Consider the following 13,610-nt stretch of genomic DNA (forward strand, 5'->3'; position numbering starts at 1 on the left):
TAATGAACTGTCATTTAGATGACAGCATGAAAAGTCGATGGGTTAGTGGAAAGCGAAAAAAGCTTTGAATGTGTGGGTGAACTACCCAGTTAGAACGCTACGTGTTATATAATGCATTAAGCTATCCGTAGTGCTACAAAAACTATGCGTGAGAAATTCAAAAAGTTTACATCAGTTTGTTAAGACAGAGTGACAAATCCTCACGTATATTTTTCTATACATGTGAGCAGCCTTCTTTTTTATGTTCACTAAATTCTGCTATTACGCTTTCATATATTTTTCTCTTTTCAATATGCTATTCATATGCCATATATAACATGATTTATACAGCAACGAATGTCATAAAGCTATGCGTTAGCGTTATGGCATAAATAACATATTATCTAGCTGTTGTACTTATCTGATATTCTTAATTCATATATAATGGAATAAATAACAAATTTTCTAGCGAAAAAAATAACAATTAACTTTTTTTTTATAAAATTTTTATATAAAATTAACAATTAATTCCTTATTTGACCTTTATTTTAAATGAGTGCCTTATACACAACGTTATATTTCAGATAAACCGTATGCCACACAGTACAGAAAAACAAGGACTATTATAAGGATTACACCAAGCTCGTACTTATTGCGCTAAATGATCGAAAACAGTAATTTGGACAGTTGGTTGGAATGCAGCTGCTCGAAATCACGTCCATTCTGACAGCAGTGATAATTAGTTAAGAAATTAAGAACAATTCAGCGATTCTAATAACACATTCAATGATACACAAAACGGATTTACTATTAATTTTGTATGCTTTTGCATGAACGTTGAGAACTCTTGCTATGGGAAAGGGATGGCGAAGTGGTAATGAATTATATCATAGCTATCAACATCAAAATTTTGAATTTAGGTTATTATGTACATAAATAACTAAATAAAGGTACGATATGATGTGTGGCTCAGAACTATGTCCATAACCTACAGCAAAAAATTATCAATAGTTAAATATAGTTGACTACTTTATATATTAAATTCCACAATTTTATCTGATCATCCTATGAACAGCTAACAATGATGTTTTGTTCTGCAGCAAAATGTTGTAAGAAATGTTCGTCCGTTATGGGCGCGTTATGACCAATGAGACGTTGACGTCCCGCCTGTTCTACATTATCCACCACAATTAATTCGGTATTAAGGCTGCCGCTCAATAATCGTATGCCCATATCATCGAAGCGTAGACGGACACCACACTTATGCAATGCCAATGTGCATACAGATTGTTCGGGGGCACACAAGTCAAAAAGCTCAAAAACTCCGTCAATATGTGTGCGATCGGGTGAGGCACGTAGTGCGGTATTTTCCTGCTTATCACGACGCAGCGTCAATGCACGTTCACCCAATCTAATGTAAACGCAAAATCAGTTTCAGTGTAATTACATAAATAATTGCAGTCCAACTCTTACCCCAAATTCCAAATAATAACATTTTCAACAGCTGCGACCAGTGCATATCGGCCTTCAGTTTTATTATATATAACAACATTTCCATTAGATCGGCCACTATTGATAATATTAAAACTGTCTATAGGCCTATAAGCCAAGTATTTTTTCGTCAGACCCATTTGATATATTTACACGTGCACTAAACTATTAATTAAATTGAATACTATTAATATTTTTTGACGCGTGCAATCTGTCAAGAAATTAAAACAAATGAGTGGGAATGCATACAATAGACAATAATGCAAAAATGATATCTCGCCTTCCTTCTTTGACATTCAGCCAGAACCATGTCGAAACCATACAAAGTGGTATATATGGTGACACACCTACAAACATAAATAAAAGTTTCGTATACTTTGTTTTTGTAAATCGATGGACTAATTTCAAAATCGTAATGCGCCGGAAGTTGATGTATCAAATCATATTAAAAAAGAACAATCAGCTGTCACCGTGCTACGACCTTGTATAGTTCCGCCATAGCAAGAACAAACTTTTTTTGTTGTAGAGGAGATGACAGCTCAATACTTTGCATTTGTATATGTGAATGCGTTAGGCAGTTTTTGCTGGGTAGTTACTTTCGTCTTATAGGGTACTTTCTTTTAAATCATTTCGTTCGTGACGTTTCTCTTTAAACATATTCTTAAAATATATGTATAGCCTGTTATTTTCTTTCTCTTTAAATTTTGTTCGCGCGGCCCTTTACCAAGCTCGGTAATTTTTCCAGACTCATTCCCTAAGACAATGAAGTAGTTTAACAAGTTTTGTAATGGCAACTTAAACCTTTTTTGAGTTATGACCAATAATATTTTAAAAATGCGCGCTACGCCCTTTATTGAATATTTTAATTAGAGGAAGGTATTTCAACCAACACATGAAATTTGGTTATTGTAGCTGCATCATTTACTGAATAATCACGTTTTTCACGTTTTTTAAGTTTTCTAAAATGTGTATACATAAAAAGTGGGCGTGGGTATTGTCTGATGTCGCTCATTTTAAATAGCTATGATAGATGAGTGCCAGGGAATCGACATATAAAATGTCAACAGGATATCTTAAAATTTACTCAAGTGATCGGGTTCACGTGGCTAAAAGAATTTCTTTTTCACCCGGATCATTTTGATATATGGAAATCCGTATTTATTCTACTTAGATTGTTTTACTCAATCGTTTTATAACGCCTTATGTATGCTTGATTTTTAGTGGGTTATATCCTTATATAAAAGCTCGTAATACAAAAGTGGTATCTTTACCTCATTATGTAAGCCTTATTTTAATTGATCTATAGGCCTTCTAATAAGGTAGTTATTTTCTTACTAATGACTTCTAATAATTCCTTATGTGACCTTTATTTTAATGAGTGCCTTATACATAACGTTATATTTCAGATAAACCGTATGCCACACAGTACAGAAAAGCAAGGACATTTTAAGGATTACACCAAGCTCGTACTTATTGCGCTAAATGATCGAAAACAGTAATTTGGACAGTTGGTTGGAATGCAGCTGCTCGAAATCACGTCCATTCTGACAGCAGTGATAATCAATTAAGAAATTAAGAACAATTCAGCGATTCTAATAACACATTCAATGATACACAAAACGGATTTACTATTAATTTTGTATGCTTTTGCATGAACGTTGAGAACTCTTGCTATGGGAAAGGGATGGCGAAGTGGTAATGAATTATATCATAGATATCAACATCAAAATTTTGAAATTAGGTTATTATGTACATAAATAACTAAATAAAAGTATGATATGATGTGTGGCTCAGAGCCATGCCCATAACCTACAGCAAAAAATTATCAATAGTTAAATATAGTTGACTAATAGTTGACTACTTTACGGGATACCAGAGTATAACTCACTTTTAGTTGACTTCTGAAAGTTTGCTAATAACCGATTGTAAAGCCACGCAGCATTGCAATGGCAACATTTGTGGAATTAGAAGAACTCAAACCAAAATAATTCAAAGTAACAAAAAAATTTATCAACAAAAATGTTTACATATGAGAAAAAACTTATCTACTAACGCCGAATTTCAGATAATGTTTTGGGCTCTAGCAGTTTCTACGTCTGGCGAACTGATTTCACGCAACCAGAATAAAAGCCACTTGAGATTGGCTTTCAGCTGAATACATTGTAAATTCATACAAGTGAAAAATCTTTCTATTCCTCCATTGCCATACCTACCTGACAAATAAAAGCTGACAGGGAGAACGGCTGTCGCGAATGGCCAGAGAATGGAAGAAAGGTTTGTTTTTTGCTCGCGGTTAATAAAATGAAAGTGCCATGAATTGGTCATTTGTGTTTCAAATCAGCTTTTCTTTTAAATGTGTATGCAGCAACACAGACTACATATTAATATTAATTTCTAAAATCTAGTTATTATATAAAATATGAGCAGCCAGTTAAGCAGACATTTAAAAATATGTAAATAATGCAATATACCAGTCGTCTACAAAAATGTTTGAAAATCACTATTGAGAAAATGATTTTAGTATTCGAACAGCGAATTAACAGGTGATCGAGGCTGTTTACTATTGTGAACGTTCTTATCAAACATTCGCCACTTTTATGAATTCACAATGGCTGAATATGACGTACTGAAGATCGGGAATATTTTTAATATAACAGTTATGTATTTCAGATGGAAATAGGCTAACTTACTTTTTGGTTTAAATTAGTTGAATCGTAGTTACGTGAAAAGTAATGCAGAAGAAATAAACAGCCCTGAATAGTTTTCGGTCATTGCCGAAGCATGATATAAATATAACAAGGTAAACCTGGTGAGAGCCGAAATGAGGTTTAAACATTTTTTTAATTTCTAACCGCTCTCAGTTTTTAATTTTTTGTTCTGATTTTATGTTTTTCAAATTTTTTTCTTCATTTAAGTCTTACATAAAACGTTTTTCCTTGAAGCTTTTTGTTTTGTTGTAATTATTTTAATTGGCGCTTAACCGTTTAAACGGTTATGACCGTCCAACAAGGCGCGCCAGTCGCTCTTTCTCTCTGCCAACCGGCGCCAATTGGTCACACCAAGGGAGTTTAAATCGTTTTCGACCTGGTCCTTCCATCGGAGTGGGGCCGCCCTCTACCTCTGCTTCCATAGGCGGGTTCCGATAGAAACACCTTCTTGGGCGAGTGTCATTTTTCATTCGCATAACATAGCCGCTAGGCAACCGCTGCGTTTTAATGCGCTGGACTATGTTGATGTCTGCGTATAGCTCGTACAGCTCATCGTTAAATCTTCTTCGGTACTCGCCATCGCCAACGCGTAGAGGTTCATAAATCTTTCGAAGAACTTTTCTCTCGAACACTCCCAGAGCCGCTTCGTCTGCTGTTGTCATGGTCCATGCTTCTGCCCCATATAGGAGGACGGGCACGATAAGTGACTTGTAGAGTATGATTTTCGTTTGCCGAGAGAGGACTTTACTTGTCAATTGCCTACCTAGTCCAAAGTAGCATTTATTGGCAAGAGTGATTCTTCGCTTGATTTCAGAGGTGATGTTGCTAGTGTTGATACTATTTCGAAAATATGGCTGCCAATAGTAGCGTGGTTGCAAAGGCGCATATGCGCCGACGCTTTGCTTAATGACAGCAGTTACTTCGTTTTGTCCTCATTGACCATCAAACCCATCTTTACCGCTTCTTTTCCCAGTTTGGAGTAAGCAGAACTAACGGCGCGGGTGTTTAGGCCAATAGCCGTGTTTTTTAACACGCGAATATCCGTTTACGCTTAAACTTTATATGGACTGCTAAGCGACAAACTTTAAATACACCTCTGAAATTGCTGCGCATAAATTTTGTCCTACTAAATTTCAATACGCATTATACTCAGATGTAACTGAAATATGTGTCTTTGTTTCACCCTCTACACTAATTCTATGTATTCTATGTGTGTCCACAATTCATCGCAACTGATTCAGCTATATGTTATACCCTATGGCCATCAGAGCGTTGTGTCCCCGCTTTTCGGTACAACCTGTTGCTGTAGCTAGTTGTTTAACCACAGCCGCTACATGGGTGTCCTCAGCATTATCTAAGCGAGGATAGGCGTTTTTTCACTCGCAACGAAACGTATACGCGTGTAAAAAAACACGGCTAATGATATCAATTTCATCAGCATACGCCAGTAATTGCACGCTTTTATAGAATATTGTTCGAGAACGGTTAAGTTCTACAGCTAGTATAATTTTCTCCAGCATGAAATAAAAGAAATTGCACGATAGGGGTCACCCTATCTGAAACCTCGTTTAGTTTCGAAGGGCTCGGAGATGGCCTTCCCAATTCTCACTGAGCTGATGTTGCTCAGCGTCATTATGAACAGCCGTACAAGCTTTGCGGGGAAACCAAATTCAGACATAGCGGCATATAGGCAGCTCCTTTTCGTGCTGTCGAAGGCGACTTTAAAATCGACGAAGAGGTGATGTCGCTTCTTTTTTCGCGGTAAGATTTACCAGGTCTGAAGCCGCACTGATAAGGTCCAATCAGCCGATTCACGGTGGGCTTCAATCTTTCGCACAATAAAACTTGACAGGACCTTATATGCGATATTAAGAAGGCTGATTCCGCGATAGTTGGTGCAGTTTGCAGTATCCCCTTTCTTGTGGACTGGGCAAAGGACACTTAGATTCCAATCGTCGGGCATGCACACGTCCGCCCATATTTTGCGAAGAAGCTGATGCATGCGCCTTACCAACTCCTCGCCACCGTATTTGAATAGCTCCGCAGGCAATCCATCAGTGCCCGCGGCCTTGTTGATCTTCAATCTGGTTATTGCTATTCTGACTTCGTCATAATCGGGTTGGGGGGCATTTATTCCATCATCATCGATTGCGGAGTCGGGTTCTCGGGGCAGAGAAGTGTTCCCTCCATAATCTAAGTACTCTCTGGACATCAGTTACAAAGTCGCCGTTTTCATTCTTACAGGAGTTTGCCCCGGTCTTAAACCTTCCGTCTGTCTCCGAAATTGTTTGTAAAATTTTCGGGCCTTATCCCTGGTGGCTGGCAGCTCAAGCTCCTCGCACTGACGCCTTTCTGCCTCTGTCTCGCTTTCCCTTTTAACTAGCGATAGCGTTCACACACTCCTCTTGTTGCGCTCGCTTTTAACGTAGCCCTGTAGGCAGCGTGTTTTCTTTCGGTTGCAACGTGGCATTCTTCATCGTACCAGTTGTTTTTTCGTAGCCGCCGGTAACCAATTTTTTCCTCGGCAGTACGAAGTGCTTGGGAGATATGTTCCCACTGTTCCTGCATTCCGTCAGGTCGAGTTGTGCTCTCACAGAGCAGGTGTGAGAGTCGAGTTGCGAAATCATTGGCAGTTTGTTGCGATTGCAGCTTTTGACGTCTAGCTTTCCTTGTGTTTTTTTTGTGGTTTTGTGGTTTTAGCCGCGTAGAGGCGGGTGCGTAATTTGGCTGCGGCGAGATAATGGTCCGAGTCGATGGTAGCTCCTCGGATCGTGCGTAGATCTAAAACACAGGAGGCATGCCGTCCGTGGTCGATCTGATTGCGAGTATTTCGATCGGGGGACAGCCATGTAGCTTGATGTATATTTTTATGCATGAACCTCATGCTGGATATGACCATGTTTCGAGCACCGGCAAAGTCAATCAGCCTCAGTCCATTAGGAGAAGTTTCATTGTGTAGGCTGAACTTTCCGACTGTATGGCAAAAAACACATTATTTGCCCACCCTGGCTTTAAAGCCGCCAAGCACGACTTTTATATCATGGCGGGGGCAGCGCTCGCATGTGCGTTCTAGTTGTTCATAAAAAGCGTCTTTCACCTCATCGTCTTTCTCCTCTGTCGGTGCATGGGCGCAGATGAATGATATATTAAAAACTTGTGCTTTTATTCGGATAGTGGCGAGACGTTCGTTCACAGGCGCGCACTGCACTATGCGAAATAAAAGCAACGTTGTCCAAGGGCGGCAAGGAAGCAAACTTCTTCCCAACGAAGTAAAAGGCCCCAACCCAATTCGAGTATAATGCTGAACTTTTAATGAAGGGCGTGGTTTGGTCCGGTGGCCTGTGCACTGATGCGGAGGCCGATTCACAAAAAACTCACTTGCATTCCTGCTAGCAGCCTGCATTCTTATTACAATAATAAAGAACTTAAAACCTTTTAAAATTATACGGTGACAAAATTTTAATTCAAAACTTTATTATTACTTATACAATTTGGTAAAAAAATTAAATAACAGATGGTTGAAAATAAAAACAAAAGTATGTGCTACAAATAAACTATGTCGATAAAAATTAGATTGAACTTAAAATATAAAATAGAAGCATAAAAAAAAAAAACAAATAGTTTGTAATAAAATAGCAAATAACAACATAAACTTAAAACTTAAAACGACAACAAAAAAATGCAAGTGAAATTAGCTACCGAATCAAAGAAATTCATGGAACTACAAATGTGAAATAATGTTGAAATTGTTATTAACAGCCTGATTCTAATGTGGTAACAACTAAAATGGGTGGTAACATCGATGTAACCACACAAAAGCTGTTGTTTAGAAAAAGGCAATACTGAAAAATAAAGAATTGTGAGCGCAAATAAGTAAACATAATAATAAAAAGTGATGCCTCTTGCTATACATATTTGTTTCCATGTACTTTCACAGTATATATTACAATATAGCTATCTAAAAACGTATACATGTATGCACATATGTATATACACATCGTCCCGTTTATTCGTTAACATCGTATCTACGAGTGACACATCGTCGGTAAAGCAATGGCGGAACCATACACGGTAGCAACATGGTGACATACCTACAAACATAAATAAAAATTCCATGTACTTCGTTTTTGTAAATTCGATGGACAAATGTCAAAATCGTGCTGCGCCGGAAGTTGATGTATCAAATTAAATAAAAAAAGTTTTTATTCAGCTGTCCCATGCTGCCACCTTGTATCGTTCCGCCATGGGTAAAGCGAAGAAAACCAACTTTTAAATTTCACCACAGACGCTGGTGAGTTTTTTGGTGATGACAGCGTTACCACTTTGGCCAGAATCGCGAATAAAACAACTGGTAACGATTTTCGGTTACATAATGTTCTGGGTACTATTTTACCGGTAACGCTAAGAATCGGGCCGTAAATCTACAATTTACAAAAATAAAATGTTATCCAACAAAAAAGAATTCTGCAAATTGGCACATAAAACTCATTTTCATATGTTTTACTTTATTTATTTTATGTGCTAAAAACTTAAATACAATTTAAATAATGAATTATCTAAATTACTATTTGAAAAAAATAAAAAATTTAATAAAAACGAAAAAAATATGAAAAGGTTTAAAATAAAACATAATAGATGCAGGAACTCCTATTGGTTTTGCAATATATAGTAACCCACTTGTAGACCAATCCACAACTTGATATGAACGTCTATTATTAACCCCTCAGCGGAAAATCGAAATTTATCGGTACACAATAAAGATTTTCAAAAATTTTTCTTCGTATTATACAGCCACCTATTAGTAAGTTAAGACACGATTTGATTCAAGGTTGCATCGTTAACGGCTCGAAATATGGACCTTAATAATCGAAAAACCGATCAATGCACTTAGTGCCTTAACCGTTAATGATAGAACCATGAATCATATTTTTTCTTAACCTACTCACCTGTAGCTATATAACGAAACAAAAAAATTGGAAATTTTTCTTGGTTCAATAGATATACACAAAAAGCTGTTGGTAGTCAGCACTGATCGATCAATCGATAAGTCGCTCATAAAACTTGAACCGATAATGCTATAACCGCGAATAAAATTCTGAATTAATCGACAAGTAAGTGGCAACATAATGCAAAACGATAATTTGAAAAACCCATGTCGGTTCAAGAGATATAGGCCGATTTAGGTGCTGAGTGATTTTTATACCGTTAAATTCCAATTTTCACCTAGAAGGGTTAGCGATGGAACTTCATTTTAAGTTGAGCATAAATCTAAAAAGATGTGCCTATATAAGGCAAGAAACAATTTTTTTAAATCTTGCTTGGTTCAAGAGATATGGGCCGACTTACGTGCTGGGTCATTTGTGTACCGATAAATCCTAGTTTTTGCCTTGAAGGGTTAATGATGGAACTTTTTATCAAGTATTAAATTAAACTACTAGATTATACTTACATATTGCAAAAATAAAATCTTTGTTATTCGGCTTGGTTCAAGATATATACACAATAATCGGCCTGTCGACAACTACGAATGACCGAACCGATTATTATGTATATATCTTGAACCAAGAAAAACTTCAACATTTTTTTGTTTCGTTATATAGCTAATCACTTGTAGGTTAAGAAATAATACGATTCATGGTTCTATCATTAAAGCATATATGACACTACTTTATTTTTGCTTGGATTCCAAGCTAAAAAAGCTGAGGAAACTTTATCGGAACTTCAAAACACCGAACTGAAGCCGTATTAGGAGGGAGTGCGACAAAAAATTTAAGATAAAATACAAAAAAAATCAGGGATGCACCTTAACGTTAAGCTAATCGTTTATCAAAAAATTTCCACCGTTTCCGTTGAAACACTTCGAAATATTATCGATAAAGAAATTATCAAGATAAATTGTATCTCGTTTTTAACCGAAACGAAAAGCTTTCGTTAACGTTAAAAACGTTAACAAAAACGTGATACTTTATGTTTGAATTGTGCTGGCAATGCTATAGCCATGGTGAAGCCGTAAGGTGGCAACAACGAGCGCACATACACACACAAACTCCATGTAATTTGTTTGTGTAATTCGTTGGTGGTAATGTCAAAAATACTCTGAGAAATGTTCGTACTGTCAAAATTCATGAGAAAAGTTGCAATCAGCCTGGCTAATGCTTTCACCTTTAATGACTCCGCCATCAATCAGCTTTGCCAGCATAGTTTGAAATTAATAATCAACATAAACGATTTGATTTCGTTTTGATATGGCAGAAAACGAAACGAAATCACTTCGTTAATTTGACGATCTTAACGTTAATAAACGAAACGAAATGACTTCGTTTCGTTTATTAACGTTGATTATCGTAACGAAATGATATCGTTTCGTTGGTTAAGCATGCCTGAAAAAAATACACGAAAATAAAGTAGTGTCATATAGGTATAACGGTTACGGCGCTAAGTGCATTAATCGGTTTTTCGATTATTACTGTCCATCTCTCGAGCCGTTAACGATGCAACCTTGTAGTGATGGACGATATGGCTATTTTGAGCTATCAGTGAAAATAGATATGGCTATTTTTGAATCACGGCAATTTTTTATAGCTATAGCGATCGCTTTATTTTAACAAGCGATTCTATACGGAAGATATGATGGGCGATACAGCGATTTTGAACTATCAGTGAATATAGATATGGCTATTTTTACAGCTATGGCGATCCCTTTCATTTATCTTTGATAAGCGAATCTGCAATTACTTGTATACTTGGATATAAAAAATGAATGTTTAAGTTTGTTTACCGGAGTAGGTTGAATGTTATACATTAATTTAATTTAGTATACAGAATATATGAACCAAAATTGGAATAAAAAGACAAAAATATGTACCCTTTATTGTAAACTAATGTAATGTGAAATTCTAATTTTCTGAGATGTTATGATATATATTATTAACTGACTTACGATAATATGTTCAGTCTCGTATTACACTCAATGAGATGAAACTAGCTGAAATAGATGTCTATGAGTCTTTGTTTTAAAAATTTTGGTAATTGAAAATGCTTTGATTTTTAAATGTAAGATGAATCAACCCGAAATAAATCTGTATATGTAACACCATAAAAATATGATTTATTTGCTATATTATACTACACCGGTGTATTCAGAAATACACCGTATGAATTTATTCTGAAAGTTGTATTTGGCTGCATAATATTTGTATAGTAAAGTTAATCAATTTGAAAAATACAAAGGAAAAATATAGCAAATTCTTCAAACTATTATTAAAATATTCTTTAGCAGAAAATTAGCCACCCACTTCAGTGCCCTAGAAATTAGCCGGAGAATTCAACCATATACAAAGCATATGCCAAAGCTTGAATTGCATTCTCCCAAAAAACTTAAATTTTGAGTTAATCTGTTTACAATAAGACGAGTGATATATGTTTCTATAATTCTTTTATTTTTCCATCAAAAACACAAATTTTATAAAACTGTTAACGGCTACAGCCTAGAAGTATTAACTTATGAATAACACATGCATTAGTTTCATGTCCGAATCAGTTTTAGCAATGGTAAAATATGCTATTGTTTTTTTGTTTAGGCCAACGTCCCATCTAATTTCTATACCCTCCTGCGTTTGCGATTCTTTTAAATTTTTATCGTATTCTGTTTCTAGGCGCACAAGTGGACCAAAAACTTTCTCGTATTGATAACCATCTTCATAACGCAATAGCACTTGTGATGGTTCTGTATCTATACCTGAAATGTTGCATCAATATTTTCCTTCCATAATTCCTATAGTTTGTTTATTTGTGCTGCTGATATTTGTCGTGCACGCCACTGCTCTTGCTCGGTAAGCACCTTAACCAACCACGGCAAAAACGAACGATCAGTTATAATTGGCTTCCATTGTTCTTGATCCCAATTCATATACATTACGTACGCCACACTAGTAACATTTTAGTACTGTTTCTCCAGGTAGACCTTCAGAATGTAGGGTGACTTCCCTATGTTTAGCCCTCACCGAAAGATTAACAATTTGGGATCCAGATGTGCTTCCACGCCCATTGCAAAATCATTTTTTACAATTATTTCATATCACTTCGTCGTCGAAATTGTTGTTGCACAAGTTTGCTTTGTTTCGTTCGCCGTTTCCACAATTTCTCTGCACAAAAAGCACACTTTTTTCACTCTTATTTACCACTATCTGATGACGAGAAATTTTTTTTCGTTTTGCAGTTCTTAAGAAAACTATCCCCATTTTAAGATAATAGCTGGCAAACTTTTGTAAAAGTATATTTTTTCCAATTTTCGAGAAAATTATTCCTTTTTGTATCCAAAAAACTTGTTTACTCAGTCGGAAAGTAAAGCACACAGATGAGTAGTGATGAACGATATTTCACTATCGATGATTGCATCCCCGCTATCACTATTAGTATTAGAATGTCATGCTGAAGGAAAATCACCAATCGCTATTGGCGATATTCTGCCAGAGGTGATTGTCATTCAAAAGAATCGAATGAAGGAAAATCGCCAATCACTGATATATTTGGATTGCAATAGCTATAGCTATTAGCGATTTGTCAATAGCGGCGATGCAATCACCAATAGCGAAATATCGTTCCATCACTACAACCTTGAATAAAATCGAGTCTTAATCTAGTAATAGGTGGCTATAAAATACAAAAAAAATTTTTTTTAAATAATCATTGGTTCTAGAGTTTTGGTGCTGGGCTATTTGTGTACCGATAAATGCCGTTTTCGCCTAGAAGGGTTAATGATGGAACTTTACCCCTACAAGACAGGTACTCGTTACCTAATCGATTACTTAATCGTTACCAATAACTTGGTCACCAATTATCGTCTTAGTGACTTTTACATTGCTGTCGTAAAAAAGGTAACGCATGGGCTCTCTCAAAATAGTGTACGTGTTACTCGCTTTCTCGCTCTTACCTATTGTGTTTTCGACATTCCTTCTCGCTCGATGTTATTTACATTTTTACTTCATTACGTATGTTTTCGTTATCGCTAACCAAAACATATGCAACAACAACAACACGGGTAACTGGCCTATCGGTTACCCGTACCGGTTACCTTCTGTAAATTCGCTTTTTATATGAATGAAACGCGTCCTTTTTGTTTAAATAATATTAAATTAATAAATTATGCATGTTTAAAATGGTTTTTACAGTTAAAATCATGTGCTATTATACTAGTAATTTTTACATGTGCATTTTTATATTTATAAACTATATAAATACATTAACGTCTATTCATAGTCGTGCCCTTTCCGAAACCTTGTTTTGAAGTTCTTATTTTGCCTGCGCTGGTAGTGTTGCTCATCAGTTTGCAGAGTCATCTTAGTTTGGTAGGTATAGTAAGATCAGACGTAGCGAAATTAGGAAGCATGTCAGGAGTATCACCAGAATCCAAAGAAGCATGGTGATTCATTT

At 36.1% G+C, this 13,610-nt stretch overlaps 2 protein-coding genes across 2 annotated transcripts in view; one reads left to right on the top strand and one right to left on the bottom strand.

Annotated features, from left to right (window-relative positions):
* Positions 1–8,783, top strand: part of LOC137249234 (zinc finger protein 93-like) — a 169,780-nt gene extending 160,997 nt beyond the window's left edge. The window contains exons 6-7 of the mRNA XM_067780546.1: positions 564–853; positions 2,877–8,783. Coding sequence (XP_067636647.1) covers positions 564–567 — 4 coding nt within the window. The 3' untranslated portion in view covers positions 568–853; positions 2,877–8,783. The remainder of the gene's footprint in view (positions 1–563; positions 854–2,876) is intronic.
* On the bottom strand, positions 851–12,506 carry LOC137249235 (WD repeat-containing protein 3-like). Its single transcript, XM_067780547.1, has 3 exons — positions 11,917–12,506; positions 1,453–1,635; positions 851–1,390 (listed from the first exon to the last, which is right to left on the bottom strand). The coding sequence occupies exons 2-3, from the start codon at positions 1,608–1,610 to the stop codon at positions 1,045–1,047; spliced, it is 504 nt and encodes a 167-aa protein (XP_067636648.1). The 5' UTR covers positions 1,611–1,635; positions 11,917–12,506; the 3' UTR covers positions 851–1,044.
* Between the last annotated feature and the right edge of the window lie 1,104 nt (positions 12,507–13,610).

The sequence above is a fragment of the Eurosta solidaginis genome, chromosome 4 (assembly GCF_040869045.1).
Source record: "Eurosta solidaginis isolate ZX-2024a chromosome 4, ASM4086904v1, whole genome shotgun sequence".
NCBI classification, from domain to species: Eukaryota; Metazoa; Arthropoda; class Insecta; order Diptera; family Tephritidae; genus Eurosta; species Eurosta solidaginis.

Bases quoted from the DNA above. Each gene is read 5' to 3' on its own strand.
- LOC137249235 (XM_067780547.1), bottom strand. From the start codon at position 1,610: ATGGGTCTGACGAAAAAATACTTGGCTTATAGGCCTATAGACAGTTTT. The intron at 1,391-1,452 runs GTAAGAGTTGGA...CGTTTACATTAG, and splicing joins GTTATTATTTGGAATTTGGG to ATTGGGTGAACGTGCATTGA.